Below are 19,461 nucleotides of genomic sequence, written 5' to 3'. Positions count from 1 at the left end.
CCCATCTAAATTCATACTGAGAGACAACTAAGGCTTACGCCACCCAGCCCACCCTCATTCTCATTACTACATCCTAACTACAGAGGGCACAAAGCAAGCTTTTTGAATAATAGTTTCCTTCTTCTTTGCTGCGGTTTTCTAGTTTTGCTGTGAAGAGATGGTATTGAGCACAAAATTCAACTTATTTCTTATTTCTGCAAGTTGTCAAACAGCTTTACTTTTAATCCCGACAGGTATCTCCAGGAAGCTTCTTAGGATATTTTCCCTTATAACATAAATCTAAAATTTATCTCCTTTATTGGTGTGCAAAGTGGCATATTTTTATTTACAATTAACAAACTCTTTCTGCTGACTATAAAGTTATCTGTATAAGGCAGAAAGCAATTTCTGTCAGTTTCAAAATTCTTGGTTATAAGAGAGTTTCCATATCAATTCATGAAAAGCAATGCCATGAAAATGATTACATCAGTACATATTTAACCTCTAGAATTTTAGAGAAGGCTAAAGATTAAAGAATGGACTTGTAGGTTCTTACCTTTGGTGGCTTAAATGGATAATCGGATGAAAAAGTGATATCCAGAAAAAAACACACCACCTTCATATACAGAACCTGGTGGACCAAGTATAGTCGATCTCCATTCATAAATGTTATCTCCTTTAGGCCCAGCACTATTTAAAAGAAATTAAAAATCAATGTGTATATCTATAAGCAATAAATGTTAACATCTTAAACCAATTAAGTATTAAAGGTAAATTAGCAACCTAGAGCAATAAGCGATAAATATGAAAAGTAAAAGAACTAAATCCCAATGTGTGTATACATATATGTATAAACTTATTTGCAAACATTTCAAATTTCCAGAAAAACTGCAAAACCAAAGAACACCTGTATAACTTAACCCAGAAACTACCTGTTAGCATTGTACCCCACTAGCTTTTTCATCTTCTCCCTCCCTCCCACACCCTCTCTGTTTCCCTCTCTCTGTATGTATGTATGTATGTATGTGCACATACACACTGACACCCAAGGCTTTATTTTCTGAGCTATTTTAGAGTAAGCTGAATGTATCTGGCCCTTTCCTCATAAATACTTAAGTTTTCACATTTCCTATATTACCCTCCAATATAATCAGAGTACAGCCACAATTTCTGTAAATTAAAAAAAAAAAAAAAAAACACTGTAACCAATTACCTGCAAAATAATGTTGTCAACTGACCCAATAATAATGCCTTTTAAAAAGATTTAATTCTCGTCCAGATACAGAATCTACTCTTAAGATCATCTATGGCCTGTGTCTTTAGTTTCCTTTAACATGGAACTTTTTGGCCTTGACTTTCATAACATTAACATTTTTGTTAATGAATACAGTCATCCTCCTTCCCCATCATCTCCTACTTCTTTCAATAGCATGCTCATCTTTTGGGAGTTATCTGATGTTTCATGGTTAGATGCAGACAGGGCATTCCTGGCCACAACAGTGCAGAAGTGATGTGTTCTCAGAGTACCAAGGTATTCATTCACCTGTCCCTAACCGGTGTTGTTAATTTTCATTACCTGGCTCAAGTGATATCTGATTTTCCTAATGCTTACTATATTTTTCCTACAATAAGCAACCTTTGCTCTTCAACCAAATTTCTCCCCTACATTTAACATCCATTTGTGATTCCTGACTGAACTAAACTTTACTATGATGGTGATAAAAATCATAATTTTCCAACTTCAGCATTGACTCTACATTTACCAGCTGGCCCTTGATTCCTCTCTTCTCCCATTTGTATGAATGTGTGTATTATTCACATGGTCTCATGGATTCTCTTTTTTTTTTTTTCTTAATGATTTATATAATTCATTACTGCCTTTAATTGTTTTGATGCTCAAATTATCCCAAATTTGGCTACTGGGTGCCCCTTCAAAATGGCCCCTCTATTCTTGTGAGAAGTTGCTGTATTTTTATAAACATTTCCTTACTTTCACGGCATAACACGGCACAAAACTGTTCCAGGATCCCAGGCTTGGAATCAGCCATTTCCTCAAGAAGCCCTGGTTCCTTTTAGTCCCACATTTAGGGAATGTTAAAAAAGCAAAGTCTGAATGCTCGATGCTACTAATTCCCAGGCACACTGCATTATGCTCAACAACATCATTTCATTTATAAAATGCAAACAAGAAAGATAATTCAAATAAAATCTAAACTCACAATTATTTGCTGGTAAGGCATACCCAATATTCCTTAAATTCTCTTCAAATTTACCTTATAGACTTCCATTTTCCCCTAACCTTTACATCATAAATTATCTTCACTTGTGAACTAATGTACAATACATCTAGGGCATTTCTTCTTTTAAACTGACCTATTAGTTTATAAATGATCTGCATGTTTGATTTAAAATAAGGGCAAACCAGCATTGATAAATCAACCACTTGATAATCAACCTATTGTATTAATTATAATAGGACTTTCAGGTATAGTCAAAATACTGTGTATTATTAATTCTGTAAAACAAACTGAACTGTAAACATCAGGTAAGTGATGCTATCAAATCAAACCTATGCTCTAAAAAATAGTCCATACAGAAAGGATGTAGAAAACTTGATGGTATAATCATAATATTTGCAGCATGCTTTAAAAACCTATATTTAAGGCAGGTGCATGAACAATAAAATCTCACTATTTTGGCCCATTGAGGGAAAAATATTTTTTAACATAAATACTGTTTTATACGTCTTAAGTGTACACAGCAACTGAAACTAATTACAGTAATGGCTCACTGTCCTGTCATCATTTGAGAATCAAGTATATTCCCTAAGTGAATTTTCATTGTAACTAAAAACATAATATTGAGCACTAAATTTGTAAACAAACAAAAAAGGGTTTAACCTGATTCAACAGCATTTCCTTTTCCAAGTTAATTTTTCCCTTGGTGGCTTAAGGTAATCATCATAAAATGAAATTATAGTGTCAGAAACTTTTATGGTAGAGCTGCTTCACTAAAATGATTCTAAACTATACATGTCACACACTGGTAATGTTAATAATAGTAGTAGTCGTCATAATAATAATAATAATAACAACATTAGTTAAGATTTACTCCATCCGTATTGCAAGCCAGGCATTGTTCAAAGCATCACAGCATAACTCATTTAATTCTCCTTACAAATCTATGAAGTAGGTACTATTAGTACATTACTATTTTTAGATGAGAAACAAAGGTTCTGAGAGTTAAACAACTTTCCATATGTCCCACAGTCACAAAATGACTCAGAAAGAACTTGGACAAAGTCTGTGAACTAGTCTGTATTGTCTTCAACAGTGTGCTGTATTATATTTCTAATTTAATTTCCGGTCAAATTTTGCTAATATCTATTTGTGTAAGAACCCAAAGGGAGCTGTTATCCAAAAAACTAAAAAACAAAAACAATAATTAAAAAACAAACCATAATACAAAGTTCCTCAGTAATATTTCTTAGTTCTTAGTAGAAACTATGTTATGCTTCAGAGAATACAAAGAAGTTGAAGTGGGGTTACTATACTTTTTAATGAATCACAGAATTTCAGACTGAAAAGAATCTGGTTGAAGCCAATCCCATCTCTTTATACTTGAAAAAACCAAGACAGGGGCGCCTAGGTGGCGCTCCCTCTCTCTCTGCCCCTCCCCCGTTCATGCTCTGTCTCTCTCTGTCCCAAAAATAAAAATAAACGTTGAAAAAAAAATTTAGAAAAAAAAAAAAGAAAGAAAAAAAAAAAAAAGAAAAAACCAAGACACAGAAAGTAAATGGTACATCTTAAACCCCCTCTGCCAGTTGGCAGTAAGAGCTGGGATTCCTACACCAAACTCGTATTGGTTCTTAAATTTGCTTTCTTCTCACTTATACTGTTTTGTCCCAGGGCAAAGGAAATGTTTATTACAGCAGAATATTAAATGTGACTTCCCTTGTTGTCTTAGAGAAGACTGGGCAAGGCCAAAGCTTATGGTAGTATGATTCCTTTAATGCTCTAAGAATACTGAGCCTAAGGCAAGCAATGGCTAAAATCCAGCCCTAGTGCTGGCTGCCTTATTTGGAATAAGGACACCCTTTGCCTTCTTAGAAGGTGCCACCTGCAAATCAAGACATTCTTAGTGGGGGTGGGGGGAGGAAGGTGTTGGATACAAGAACTGGCTCCACCCAAATTCAAGCAAAGCATTTTTTACAGGCTGCCTTCCGGTCTGCCACTGAGGCTTCACAGCTGAGGAGAAAATGAGTGATAAATGCTGACAATCTCAAGACAGGTGCTATTCATACCTTTTCACTAGTTAGTTCCATTCTCTCTGTTTTACACAAGGGTAACATTCCAGTAGTTCCACATGCCATTCTAGATCATTTGTGTTTCCCTCTCTGGGGAATGATGTTCACAAGAATATCATGATAACATTTCCCCAATCTTTATTAAAAAATAAACCTCGGGGCGCCTGGGTGGCGCAGTCGGTTAAGTGTCCGACTTCAGCCAGGTCACGATCTCGCGGTCCGTGAGTTCGAGCCCCGCGTCAGGCTCTGGGCTGATGGCTCAGAGCCTGGAGCCTGTTTCCGATTCTGTGTCTCCCTCTCTCTCTGCCCCTCCCCCGTTCATGCTCTGTCTCTCTCTGTCCCAAAAATAAAAATAAACGTTGAAAAAAAAAAATTAAAAAAAATAAAAATAAAAAAAATAAACCTCTATTACTCTACCCCTCCCAGCTCCCAGCTCCCATCTCAAAGATCTCTTAACAGGCTTTTTACTCCTTATCACTACACTGAAACAGCACTTATCAAAGGTCACCAGTGACCTCATCACTAGACCTAATGCTCATTTCTCAATACTCATCTTATTTGACTGCCCCAGCAACATGTTGACACATTCGATCATTTTTTTCTACTGGATATAAACTTCTGTTTTGTTACTAGAATAACATACTGGTCTTCCTCCTAACTCTCCTGGTCCCTTCTTCTCAACTACTAGTGCTATTCCTTATCTCCCTACTCTATAAATAGAGTCAGTCCTTCAGAACTCAGTTCCTGGACCTGTCTTTTCTTCTCTATCTACCCTTTTGTTGATCTCATGCAATTTTATGGCTTCCAAAAGCACCAGTAGGCTCTTAATTTCCAAATCTGTATCTCCAGCCTATGTTCTTATGCTGAATTTCAGAACTACACATTGAAATGCTTACTAAACAGTCTTTATAATATTTTGAATCTAATAATTTTGAAAACTGCCTCATATTTAACATGTCCCAAAATGAGTTCATGTTCTAACTCCTCCTACAATCCTCCCTATTTCAGTTAAATGCCAACTCCATTCTTCTAGTTCCTCGTGGCGAAAGCAAAGACCTCTTCTTTAACAACACTTTACCTCGTATCCAGTATATCAGCAAATTCTATTGATTTTATCTTCAAAACAAACCCAAAATTCTACCTGACCCTGATTCAAAATACCAGAATCCCCTCCTGGCTAGTTACAATAGCCTCTCTGCTTCCACCTTTGGCCCCACTCCCACCATGGTAGTCTATTTGCAAAAGACAAGCCGGCAAGGCAACAGGCAGAAAGTAAGTCAGATCATGTAATTCTAGTCAAAACTTTCCAAAGGCTTACCACCCTCCTGTTCTGTGTTAAGATCAAAGCCTTCTGACCTACAAGGCACTGTATAATTTGCTGCCACCATTATCACCATCATCCTTCTTATCTGTTTCTCTCTTCCTTGTTCAACTGGCTCTAACAACCTGTTTCTCCAACACACAATGTACAGTTCCACCTCAGGGCTTCTGCACAGATGTATCTCTGCCTAGAATGTTCTTCTTCAAGATGGCAACATGGTTTGGATTCATCACTTTCTGCAGGTCCTGATTGCAAAGTCACCTTCTCAGTGAGGCCTTTCCTGGCCACTCTATCTAAAAATGTCATACATCATCTCCACATATTTTATTATTCATATTTTCTTCTCCATATAATTTATCACTCTCTAACTTTATCTTACTGTCTCTCTCATCATAATGTAAGCTCCATGAGGTTATAAGATGTAGATTAGGCTTCTTTCAGTGGATGGTACTTTTATGCCTTAAAAGTTAGAAGTATTTTGGCAACTCAAAGTGACTGAAGAGCTATGGGATTTGCCCAAGGTGAGAAGGGAGATCTCAAAAAGTTTAATAGCAGGGGGAAGGAGAAGGAGGAGAATGAAGGGAAAGGGAATGTTTTCTCACCTTACCTCCCTCCGTAAAGAAGGTTCATTTATTTACTTCAGTGATAACAGCAAAGTAAAATTTATTCCAGTTCTGAGTCAAATTATGAGAAAACAGAAACAAAATTGTTCACTGACACCTCACTATGCACAAATACCAAAAAAACAACAGAAAAGACTGTTAAATTCCATAATGAGAGCTCAATTTTTGTTTAAATGTTATTACGAAAATGAGAAGTACCTTTATTCTATTGCTTTTTTCCCCCTACAAACATCCATCTCTCCTTTTAAATACCGTATTTCCCATAAGTTAGTATACATTCTACACAAAACAACAAGAGTAAAAAGCATGGAGAAAGTTTAGATTGAGTGACAAACTTAGCCTAAAATTTTTGTTACTAGCTGCTCTTACTGTTAACAAGTGATATAATTTTAAACATTAGCAGCATGAGGACAGATATCTCAGCAAAATTTATTTTCTCATTGCTTGAATATTAATTCAACAATTACTGTTACTGCAAGGGTCATTAACACTGTCTTTTTCCAGCACTGGAATAATTCCCAATACAATGTTTCAAATGCTCAATTTAATAATAGACTCATTTTACAAAAATGCATTTTTTTAACACAATGCTTTCCACACACACAACCTTTTAACCCCTACCAAACTAAATGCCAAGATTCCATATGCTTTCTATCCCGAAGGCAGGAAGTTCTACCTTGAGCTGAACTAATTCAAAGAGAAAAGGACATAACAATGACTTAAGCCAAGACTTGACAGAACTATGAAAACTGTGGTGTAACGGTGAAATGTTCCATTTTAAATAATTAAAATGCTAAAATGAACATTTCTATGCGTGCAGGATGCATTTAAAATGAAAAAAAAAAATCTTACTAATACAAAGTTTCTACTGAAGCATGGGTTACATAATGAAAGACCTTGAATTAAAGACGCCATATTGGCATAACGACTTATCCACCCTCACTGAAATCTATTAAAAATATAAATAAAACTAAAAAGGAACTAAATACAAGGAGAGATACTCTATGTTCATGCATAAGAAGACTCAAATGTCAAGATGTCAGTTCTTCCCAACTTGACCTATGTGATCAATCCAATCCTACTCAAAATCCCCCTAAGTTATTTTGTGGATATCCACAAACTGATTTATAAAGTTTATATATGGAGAGGCAACAGAAGAGCTGACACAATCCTGAAAGAGAACCATGTCAGACACTACCCAACTTCAAGACTTACTATAAAAGCAACAGTAATCAAGTCAATGTGGTATTGACAAAAGAACAGAAAAACAGATCAATAGAAGAGAAGAGAGAGCCCAGAAATAGACCCACATAGAGTCAAGTGACCTCTGACAAAGGAAATAGAATGGAGCTAAGATAAAGACAGTCTCCTCAAAAAAATGGTGCTGGAACAACTGGACATCCACAGGTAAAAAAAAAATAAAATTTAGACACAGACCTTATATCCTTCACAAACATTAACTCAAAATGGATCAAAGAATTACTCTAAAATGTAAAACTATAAAAACTCCTAGAAAATAACATGGGAAAAAACCTTGGTGACTTTAGGTGTGGCAATATCTTTTTAGAGACAACAGCAAAGGCACAGTCCATGAAAGAAATAACTGAAAGTTGGGACTTCATTAAAATTAAAACCTTCTGCACTGCAAAAGACAATGTCAAGAGAATGAAAATAGAAGCCAAAAACTGGGGGAAAAATATATGCTAAAGACACATCTGATAAAAGACTGTTATCCAAGATATACAAAGAACTCCTAAAACTCAACAATAAAAAAATGAATAACACAATTTAAAAAATGGGCAAAAGACCTCCACAGACCCTTCACCAAAGGAGATACACAGATGGCAAATGAATTTATGAAAAGATGTTCAATATCATATGTTGTTATGGACTGAATGTTTGTGTATCATCAAAAGTCAGGTTGAAATCCTAACCTTCAGTGTTGGTATTAGGAGGGAGGCTATCAAGAAGTTATTAGGTTATGAGCACGTGCCCTTCTTAAATGAAATTAGAACCCCAGAGCTCCCTTGCCCCTTATGCTATGGAAGGACACAACAAGAAGACACTATCTATGCATCTGGAAGCAGGTACTCACCAGACACCAAATTTTGGACTTCCCAGCCTCCAGAACGTTAAGAAATAAATTTCTGTTCTTATAATCCACCCAGTCTAGGAGCAGCTGGGTGACTCAGTCAGTTAGGCACCTGACTCTTGATTCCGGCTCAGGTCGAAATTTTACAGTTTGTGACATGGATCTCCGTGTTGGGCTCTGCACTGAGCATGGAGTCTGCTTGGGATTGTCTCTCCCTCTCCCTCTGCCCCTACCCTGCTCTCTCTTTCAAAATAAATAACTTAAAAAAAAAGCCACCTAATCTATGGTGTTAGATACATGTCATGAGAGAACTGCAAATTAAACCAACAATGAGGTAACACTATACACCTATTAGAATGGCCCAAATCTAAAACACTGACAATATATTCCTTGCAAGGATGTGGAACAACAGGAACTCTCATTCACTGATGGTAGAAATGCAAAATGGTACAGCCATTTTGGCAGACAGTTTGACAGTTTCTGAAAAACTAAACATATTCTTACTATGCAATCCAGCAATTGTGTTCCTTGGTGTTTAATGAATTGAAAACTTAGGTCCACACAACACCTGCACACAGATGTTTACAGTAGCTTTATTCATAACGACCCAACAAGGTGAATGGATAAACTGTGGTTCATCCAGATGATGGAGCATCATCCAAGGCTCCAAAGAAATGAACTATCAAGCCATAAAAAGACATGAAGAAAACTTAAATGCATATTACTAAGTGGAAGAAGCCAATGTGAAAAGGACATAATGTATGATTGCCAACTATATGACACCCTGGAAAAGGCAAAACTATAAAGACAGTAAAAAGATCAGTACTTGCTAGGGCTTAGTGGGGAGGGAAGGATGAACAGGCAGAGAAGAGATCTTTAGGACAATATAACTATGATACCATGATACTACAATGGTCATTACACATTTGTCAAAACCCATAGAACGAAGAACACCAAGAAGTGAAACCTAACGCAAACTATCAACTTTGATTAATGATGCAGCAAATATAGGTTCATCAACTGTAAGAAACATGTCACTGTGGAACGGTAGTGGGGAGGCTGTGCATGTGGGGACAGTGGGTATATGGGAACTCTGTACTTTCTGCTCAATTCTGCTATGAAACTGAAACTGCTAGTAAAAATAGTTTATTTTTTAAATGTTTGTTTCTTGATTTTGAGAGAGATCAGGGGTGGGGCAGAGAGAGAGGGAAAGAGAATTCTAAGCAGGCTCTGCATGATCAACACAAAGACAGATGCGGGGTGCCATCTCATGACTGCAAGATCATGACCTAAGCTGAAATAAAGAGTCGGACGTTTGAAGAGCCTGGGTGGCCCAGTTGGTTACCTGTCCGACTTCGAGTCAGGTCATGATCTCGCGGTTTGTGAGTCGGAGCCCCACATCAGGCTCTGTGCTGACACAGTGCGGAACTTGCTTGGGATTCTCTCCCCGCCCCCCTCCTTCCCTTGCACACTCTCTCTCAAAACTAAAGAAAATTTAAAGAAAAAAAAGAGACGTTTAACTGACTGAGCCACACAGGAACCCCTAAAAATAAAGTTTATTAATTTAAAAAATACACATAAAGTTTAGATGAAGTAGATGTTTCTATATTAAAGCAAGAAGTAGAAAGTATTTAAGTGTTGGTCTATTAAAAAGTTTCCAACCTACAAAAGGATGCTTTCCAAAATTTTGTTTTAAAATCAGGTACTTAGGAACTTGAACACATTTTAACTGTGGTAATATAAATGGTGGTTTCAATGTTGGCTCACAAAAGTCAATTTAAACCACTTCCCCCATAACTTTTGAAGGCCACCAAGAATACCTATCCTCCGCTACAAACTGCTAATTCAAACACCCATCATCCTTCTTCCCCCTCCCAGGTACTCTATTACCTTTCAGCTGCAGGAAGGGGAACAAAGATAATCTTAAATTATCAATGAGTTCACTTTAACAAGATTATCAATAGTGGTCACGGCTTTGGAGTATCTCTAGCATGAAGAAGAAATTTAACTACATTAAAGTACCTCAAATACTAAATGGACATGTGTGAACTAGACTGGAAATCGAAGCAACCTTTGTATTGGGAAAAACATGTGCTGTGATAGCAGCTTCAGCAACAACAGCAACTACCCGCACTGACTGAACACTTGTATGTTGCCAGGAGTCACTATGTTAAATGTTATGTATCTCATTTACTCCTCACAGTAATACTATGAGATAGACACTGTAACTATCCCAGCTTCAAAAATGAGAAAGCCAAGGCTCAGAGCAGTTAAGAAGCTTCCCCTGAAGTCTCCGGGTTAGTAGGAAGGCAAACACAGCAAGTATATCTAGAGAACAAATGCAAGCTTAACCACATCTATTTCTTTCCAAACTTTGGGCAATTTAAGTCAACAGGTGCTATTCCTGAGTGCTCTGGAAATAGCCCTATTTCTCTAGGTTGAGCGTAATTAGAAGTTCACAACTTACTAGGGAGAGATACAAAACAATGGAAGAGGGGAGATGGCTTAGGAAACAATACAAGGAAATAATTCTACTAACTAAAAAGACTGGTCTAGCTTTCTGCTAAGCAGTTCACCATTATCTTATTATCTTCCTATCCCCTCCCCCAGAATGACCTCTTTCCAGTAAACATAAGATCTGTGAAGTCTGGTGAAAAATGATGGTACTTACTGCTTATTAACCCATACTGTGCCTTGTTGAGCATATGAATTCACTGTGAATCTGAAAAATGTCTCTGAGATTTTACAATATCAAATTACAGTACTTTGTATACTTTCTACAGAAGATGCAATGGAGAAAATAGAAATAAATTCATTCATTCACTAAAGATTTAAGTGTCTACTATTTTGTGCTGAGCACCTACACTGGAAACTAAAGACACAATGGCCAGTGCCTTCATGGGGATTACCATCTAGCTGGGGATAAGATATTAATCAAAGAAACGCGCGCGCACACACACGCGCGCGCACACACACACACACACACACACACAAATAAAATAGAAAATTTGCTACAAAGGAGAGTTATACCTTGCTCAGTGTCAGGGGAATGTGACCTAGTTAGGAAGATCAGGGAAGTTTCACAAAGGAAGCAATGCTTGAGATAATATTTGAAACACCTAATGGTGTTTACTAGAAGGCAAAAGGGAAGAGCTGGGGAAGACTGAATAGCAAATGCAAATGCAAATGCCCTGAGGCAGTAAGGAGCAAGGTTGCGTAGCAGGGACTAGAAATAAACCCAAGATGGTTAGAAACAAAGAGAACAGGGGAGAGTGCAATAAAAGATGAACTAAAGAGGGAAGTAGTAACAAATGTCCATGCAACCTTGTCAGGCTATATGAAAGGTATCTGGCTTTACCCTAAAAGCAACAGAAAGCCAATAAACATTTTAAGCATGGGAGTGGGTCATACTAATATTCACATTTTGGAAAACTTCCTCAGATTGCTGTGTGGAGAACAGTCTGGAAGAGGGCCAGAGGGGCTGTGGGTGGACTACTGTGGTAATCCAGGTGAAGATGGCAGGCTGGACTAAATCAGTACTAGATACAAACAGAAAAGGATGGATTTGAGGGGGGATTTCGGAGTTTAAAATCAACTAAAGTTATGTTTTTGCAATATGGGACATGAGAAGAGGATATCAAGAATAGCTCATAGTTTTTTGGAGGGTACAACTGAGATGGATATAGATACCATTTACTAAGATAGGGACCCTGGAAACGAAGCTCATTTTGGACATACTGGGATTAAGACGTCTTAAAGATATACAAGAAATAGCTATCTCAAGGAGATATATGTACCTAAGACTCAGAGGTAAGGCCTGGGCTGTACATACACATTTATGAAACCTTGGTACTTAGGTGGGAATTCAGGTCTTGCAGGTAGGGTGGACCAAACTGAGATAAGGGACACTTGAGATGAGATCATGTGTCACAAAAGGCAGACCTGTAGTAAGTGTATATAAGAGAAGGAGAAAGAAAGTAAATGGAAGCAAAGCAAAGGAGAGATTAATTACCTGAAGAGATGTAAGAACAAACTGAGTTTGAAAAAGGATATCAGAAAGTAAGGAAGACTTCATCTGGTTAAGGATAGGATATGGGGATCATACCAACTCACAGTGAGGAAAATAAAAAAGTAATCTAGAAATATCTCCAAGATATAGGTTAAATTAAAAAAAAAAAAAAAAAAAAAGGAAGGTGCAGAGCATAGGTATGAACTACAAAAGCTTTCTGCCATGGGTATGCTGGCAATAAGAACAGACTCCTAGAAAGATACATAAGAAAATGCTAATAGTGGTTTCCTCTAAGAAGGATCTGATGCTATGGAATAAAAAGGAACCTACTTTTCATTGTATATTCTTTTCTATTCTTAATTATTTACTTGTTCAAAAAGCATTTAATTTAAAAAAATAAGGGGAAAAATCCCAGTGAGTTTTGTATCACTGAACATCTAAACCAAAAAGGATTTTAAATATGCAGAGTGAATTTATATGATAGGTTTTGTTATCCTCACACTTAAAACTGGAGAATTGTGGTACCAGAGATCCCCTAATCCTGAAATAACATAGATCTATTAAAAAAAATGTTTTTATGTTTATTTATTCTGAGAGAGAGAGAGAGAGAGAGAGAGAGAAACACATAAGTGTGAGCGGGAGAGGGGCAGAGAAAGTGAGAGACACAGAATCTGAAGCAGGCTCCAGACTCTGAGCTGTCAGCACAGAGCTCGACGTGGTACTCGAACCCACGAACTGCAAAATTATGACCTGGGCTGAAGGTGGACACTTAACCGACCGAGCCATGCAGGTGCCCCTGAAATAACATAGATTTAATAAGAGCTTTTAGATATCTTAGCTAGTATTACTTACACTTTCTCAAGTACCTTCCTTCTTTGTACGTTGTAAAATTAAGGGCTCATCCAAAACTTAAGCCACTTTGCCAATATACTGTGAATTCATATCACAATCAATCACATTTGATTGGATCATCTCATTTTTATTTTCCACCTTATACTTCTAAGACAGACTATGACTGGGTAAGATACAACTAACAAGATGATGAATGTGCCAAGCTCTAGTCTAGTTTACTGTGAAGTTTAAACGCAGACTCTAAACGTACCTGTTTGTTCACTAGTTTTTCTCTATGTTTTTGCTTTGACACTTGATATGAAGGCCAGGTATGCAAATGCATACTTCTACCAGGAAATGTTTGTGTTGTGAGCTGCATCTTTGTTCAAAACTTATGTCCACACAGAATCCCTACCTGAAAAAGACTTTCAAAATTCAATAAAGCTTATTTTCCTACTTACGTTCGGCTTTACATGAGATCTTTTTCCTCAGTGGATAATGTAATTATAAAGCTTAAGAATACAGGTAGTGCACATAGATATAAAACAGTGAGGTATTCCCAAAACTCAGTGTTAATGATTCATTCTTGTAACACTTACGGAGTACCCATTATGTGTTGGGCACGGACAGGTACTAAAAACAGAGTGATGAACAGAACAGATATGACATCTGCCTCATAGAGAATATGCAAATAGTGAACAAACAACATAAAATTATCAATATGAAATAACACCAGAAAAATGCAAAGTCACTTATGTAAGCAAAGTATCTACCAAAAAGAGTACAAGGAAACAGTACTTAACATATTGATCCTTTGGGTTTTTTGTCCTAACACATCTAAGGCATGGGCTATACTCCCATCAGTTAACACTGGTTCACTCAAGTAGTAAGGGGAAAAGGAAGGAATAAGGTGGAGAAATCTTCCAGGTGATTTTAATAAGCAACCCCTTAAGAGCTACTAAGTTCACCAATGGCATTACCACATCTAAAACCATGGATCACAACTCTGGCTGCGCACAGAGCTTTAAAAATTACTGATTCCTAGGCCCTACCTACGAGATTCTGATTTAATCAACACAGCTGTAATCCAAGCTTAGAGAAGTTTAAAAACTTACCAGGTGATATAATGTGCAGCTGAGATTCAAAACAACTGGGGGAAAGAGATCTGATACGCAGGAAGAATGGGAAATGAAAGCATGGAAACATAAGAACATATTCCAATTCTCAGGTATGATATAACTATCTGGGCTCTGTATCTGTATCTGTATTTGTATCTGTATCTGTTACTCCTACTGGGCAGACAGATGTAAGAGACTTTAACAACTTTTGCCAAACTCATTACAGTTTTTGGATTATAGTGAATTTACTAAGGTAATGCTACTCTGGCGGGCTCAGCCAGATGCATGCCAACCTCCCTGGACAACTTCCCTAATCACCACACCTTAAAAAGCTGCAGTGATAACCAGGAGAATACAACTTTTTTCCAAACATTGGTCACATAAGGGAAGGTCTCAAAAATATTCTTACTCATATAATGCACAAGTAGTTTTGCCTATGATATATTTGCCATTAAAAAGTAAGATCCTTGCTCTTTCTGCTCTATGCTGTCTCGCCATTTCCCTTTTGGCTTATAAAGCAGAAGCAGACTTAAAAGCATAAACACGAAGCAAAGCTATCAAAATAGGTAAAATCTTATTTCAAAATCCTACTTAAAAATATCTATTAAATTCTCTCACATTACATTCAACATTAAGAAATTTCTACATAATGGGAAAATATATTATTAATAATATGCAATATATAATTATTAAGTCTACAATATTCACCAGTAACATCACTAGTTACTATAAGATCGTTGTGCTACAAAATACTTTTAAAACAGAACTGAACAATTTGAGACCTGTACTTGCCATTCAAGGACTTTAGTAATACCTTATCACCTAAAAAAGCAAAGATTCACTAGGAAGATCAAGAATACATTAATCTAGGAGAGCCTGGGTGGCTCAGTCAGTTAAGCGTTTAACTTCAGCTCAGGTCATGATCTCATGGCTTGGCTCATGAGTTCAAGCCCCATACTGGCCTCTGTGCTGACAGCTCGGAGCCTGGAGCCTGCTTCGGATTCTGTGTCTCCCTCTCTCTGCCCCTCTCTTTCTCTTTCTCAAAAATTAAACATTAAAGTATTTTTTTTTAATTTTTTTTTCAACGTTTATTTATTTTTGGGACAGAGAGAGACAGAGCATGAACGGGCGAGGGGCAGAGAGAGGGGGAGACACAGGATCGGAAACAGGCTCCAGGCTCTGAGCCATCAGCCCAGAGCCCAACGCGGGGCTCGAACTCACGGACCGCGAGATCGTGACCTGGCTGAAGTCGGACGCTCAACCGACTGCGCCACCCAGGCGCCCCTAAAGTATTTTTAAAGAAAAGAATACATTAATCTATGTGACACAGAATAGTTTTATTGGTATAATAGTGGAATACTGAGACTGGGTCAGAAATTTGATATTACAAAAGCAGCCGCTACACAATAAGCAAAAAACAAATACTCTTTAGGATATGCCTTACAGAAAATTTAACCTGCTACTAATGTAAACCCACATTGTCTATCATCTCCAGCATTCCCTCTCACCTTGAAAGATTCTTTTCTCTACTTCCATCCCACATTATCTGGGCTTTCCCTGAATGCAGTTCAGCCTTTGGCTTCCTACTTTTTGCTGTATGTAATGCCACAGATATCATCACCCATCCTATGTATATTTATTGCTTAGACATATCCTCTTTCATAGTTTCTGAATCTTCAATTGTAGCATTATAGATTTGCATTTATCATTCTGCTTCCTCAAGTACTAGACACTGTACTTGTCTGTCCTATTGTCACCTGAAACTCAACAAAGTTAAAATAATTTTCAAAACAAACCTGGGCCTTCTAAAGTCCAAAAATTATATAGCACTTGACAAAAGTGCAGGAGGGACAGTCATGCTTATCCACAACTGGTGGGAGGAGAAAGGAGTACAACTTCCCTAAAAACTATCCTAAGACAATGAACACAGATGTGGATGAAGATTTTTGTATAAGGAGGCTGAAAGCAATATAACAGTAGTGAGACTCGAAATAACTTCAATGTCCAACAAAAAGGTATTAGGTTAAATCATTTGTGGTTTTCAAAGAACAATGATAACTAATAATCAAGTGTTGAAGGTTATTTAGTGGCATGGAAAAATATGATAGATTAAGGTGAGAAAGGTCACAAAACTGTATACCAGTAGTAACCTATGTAAAATATGTATATGAATAAAAACATTAACAGTGGTTATATCTACAGTAAACTCATAGATGATTGTGTACTGTTTTGCCTTTGTGTCTTAGCAAATATTCTATAATAATTATACTTTTATAATCAGAGAAAATGTTTGTTTTTTGTAACGGCACTTTATCACCACCTATGTAGGCATAAAACTAACTGTATCCGAAGGTCATGGAAGTCCTTTAGAATCCTTGCAAAAATTCCTCAAGTCTCTGCTCAAACCATTTCTTCTCCCTCCCTAATCACTCCTACTTCCTTCAATACTCTTTACCTGAATTCATTAATAAACAGAAGGCCCTCTGTAATGCTAAAAGGGACTCCTCCCTCTTTTTGAACTTATCCAGTACACACTGCTATTTGGCTTTTTGGTTAGGGCACACTGACAGAAGACCAACTAGAAGAAGTGCACAGCAGCTTGCGGTCAAGGCAAAAAACAAGAAACGTGTAAACAACCCCTGAAGGCACAGAATAGTAACATGTTTCAAAATAACAGCCTTGTGTTGATAGGAAAAGACTGAGTGATGTTCAGCACATAATCTGTTTCCTCAGCATATATTCTGTAAAACTTAAAAAGTGCTTAAAATGAACACGTTACACCAAAAGACAGGACAACTAAATTCAATGTGGTATCCTCGGATGGACCCTGGAATCAAAAAAAAAAAAAAAAAAAAAAGGATATTTGTGAAAAACTGATAAAATATGAATAAAGCCTGGAGTTTACTTACTAGTAAACTAATGTTAATTTTCTAATTATCTAATATTAACCCAATATTAATTTCTAATTACTAACACTACTTAGTTTTGACCAATGTAGCAGAAGGCTTCATAAATACTTCTCATTTGCAACTGCTTTCTACTGCCTAAGGGACAGTCACCAGTACAGTACTAAGGCAACAGTAGTGCAAAGGAAAGCCGGTATGACCCTCCACTCTGGTGGTAGGGATGAAGTCTCCGCCTGGCACACCACGGCTCCCCTGGGCCACAATGCCTCAGGTCCAAGGCTTGGTTTCCATTCAGTTCACGGAATGAAAGCATCAGCCACTACAGTATTAAGAATCTTTGTATTTCACAGCATTCACAGAAAACGCTGGCATCCATTTTTAACAAATAGTATGGAGCTATACTGACCATTTATATAAAAAATATTTCACACTAAGCTTCTATTTCCTGTTCAATGCTCCTATGAGGAGAGGTAAAGGTTTTGTCTCACATTTGACACCCTGTATGAGGACCAAAACCTACTCGAAGGTAAAAAACAGACAAAAAATGCCATTGAATCTTCGTTGTACTTCTTTAGAGAAAAGGAAATGTGCTGAAGCATCAGAAGGAACCGCTAAGAGCCTACTTATGAAAATTCAAGTCTTCCGCTCCCCTAAGGTAAAGAGTATTTCATTTACTGCACAGTCCAACTCTTCTGATCAACTTAACAATATGACAGTAAGGAGAATGGTTTTATAAAAATCCCAGGAAATGTTTTCTTAAATGACATTTAAACTATGATTATTTTGAATAATAGTTGCTGAAGTGATTTCCTTTGTCATCAGACTAAACAGTTTTTCTAGTATTTTTTTAAGCTGCGATCTACCTAAAAGCTCTAGTGAGATTACCTATCCTCATCCTTTGTATCACACCTTACGCTAAACACAGATTACATTTTATTCTAACCTTAAAAGTTTAGATGTTACAACATTTATGTATGTCCCAAAGCAGCTAGCATAATGCTTTCCACATAACACTCAATGGATGCTTGCTGAATAGATGTCAAACATTATAAAAGGCATCATGGCACAAGATTAATTCTTTATAAAAATTGTTTTGTCCTATCCACCAATTTTTTACTTTATGTACACCAGAAGCCAGGTACTGCAGACTGGGGTAAGGATAAATAAGATGCCACCTAAGTTTACAGATATGAAAATGGTTAAACGCAATGGAGTATAACAGGTGCAGAACTAGAGACAGTTCAATGACCCATGGAAGGAGAAGAGGATGTATCAATTGTGTTCAACTGGGTAGAACAGGAAGTTGTATGCACGCTTAAATATACTGCATGCCATTTTCCCAGTAAAAGGAGAAAAAAAGTTTTTCCCAATTTAAGTGTATCAATTTTTGGAATGCCAAGAAAACCGTCACATGGTCACTTAAATTATTTACTAGTTTAGCAACAGATATTTTAAATCACCCAATATAATAATAAATTAACTTGCAAATAATGCTTTTTTCCACTGTTTCATTAAAATTTTATTCAACTCCTTGGGGTGCCTGGGTGGCTCAGTTGGTTAAGCGTCTCTTGGTTTTGGCTCAGGTCATAATCTCACAGTCATGAGTTCGAGCCCTGTGTCAGGCTCTGTGCTGTCACTGTGGAGTCTGCTTGAGATTCTCTCTCTCTCCCTCTCTTTGCTCCTCCCCTGCTCTTTCTCTCAAAATTAATAAATATTAAAAAGATACTTTTATTCAACTCCTTGACGTTAGTGTTATGATCATCACTAGAAGGCTTTTCTAGAGTACATTATCTTCACTTCTAAGTTACTGAGATGCAGCACTTTTGATTCTGCAATTGATGCTGTTAAATTTTATCAGCCAAAAGTACTGTTTGTAAATGTTAAGACCAATGTTTTTTCATTCAGCCTAAAAGGGTGTTCATTATATGCTCAATATAACCATTTATTATACTCTTCTGTTTTAATCAGCTTGGTTGAGGTATAATTTATTTATAATAAAATTCACCATTTTGAAGTAAACAATTTGATGAGTTTTGACAAATGTATACAATCTTATAACATCGCCACAATCTCGATAGGAAACATTTCTACTACCTCAGAAGAGTTCTGTGGTGTTCCTTCTCAGTTAATCTCTTCTCCCCACCCCTTAGCTCCTAGGAACTACTGATCTACTTTCTGCCATTTCAGTTTTGTCTTTTCTAGAACGTCCTATCACTGGTAGCATGCAGCATGTAGAATTCTGTAACTGAGTTCATTCATCTGGCATAATCCCTTTA

At 37.0% G+C, this 19,461-nt stretch overlaps 1 protein-coding gene across 1 annotated transcript in view; it reads right to left on the bottom strand.

The window, feature by feature from the left end:
- UBE2E3 (ubiquitin conjugating enzyme E2 E3) overlaps positions 1–19,461 on the bottom strand; it is a 92,999-nt gene that overhangs the window by 5,610 nt on the left and 67,928 nt on the right. The window contains 2 exon segments of the mRNA XM_043577205.1: positions 536–586; positions 588–669. Of these exon segments, the coding sequence (XP_043433140.1) occupies positions 536–586; positions 588–669 (133 nt within the window).

The sequence above is a fragment of the Prionailurus bengalensis genome, chromosome C1 (assembly GCF_016509475.1).
Source record: "Prionailurus bengalensis isolate Pbe53 chromosome C1, Fcat_Pben_1.1_paternal_pri, whole genome shotgun sequence".
NCBI lineage: Eukaryota > Metazoa > Chordata > Mammalia > Carnivora > Felidae > Prionailurus > Prionailurus bengalensis.
The sequence above is the reverse complement of the archived record's forward strand: the minus strand, read 5'-3'. Positions and strand labels throughout refer to the sequence as shown.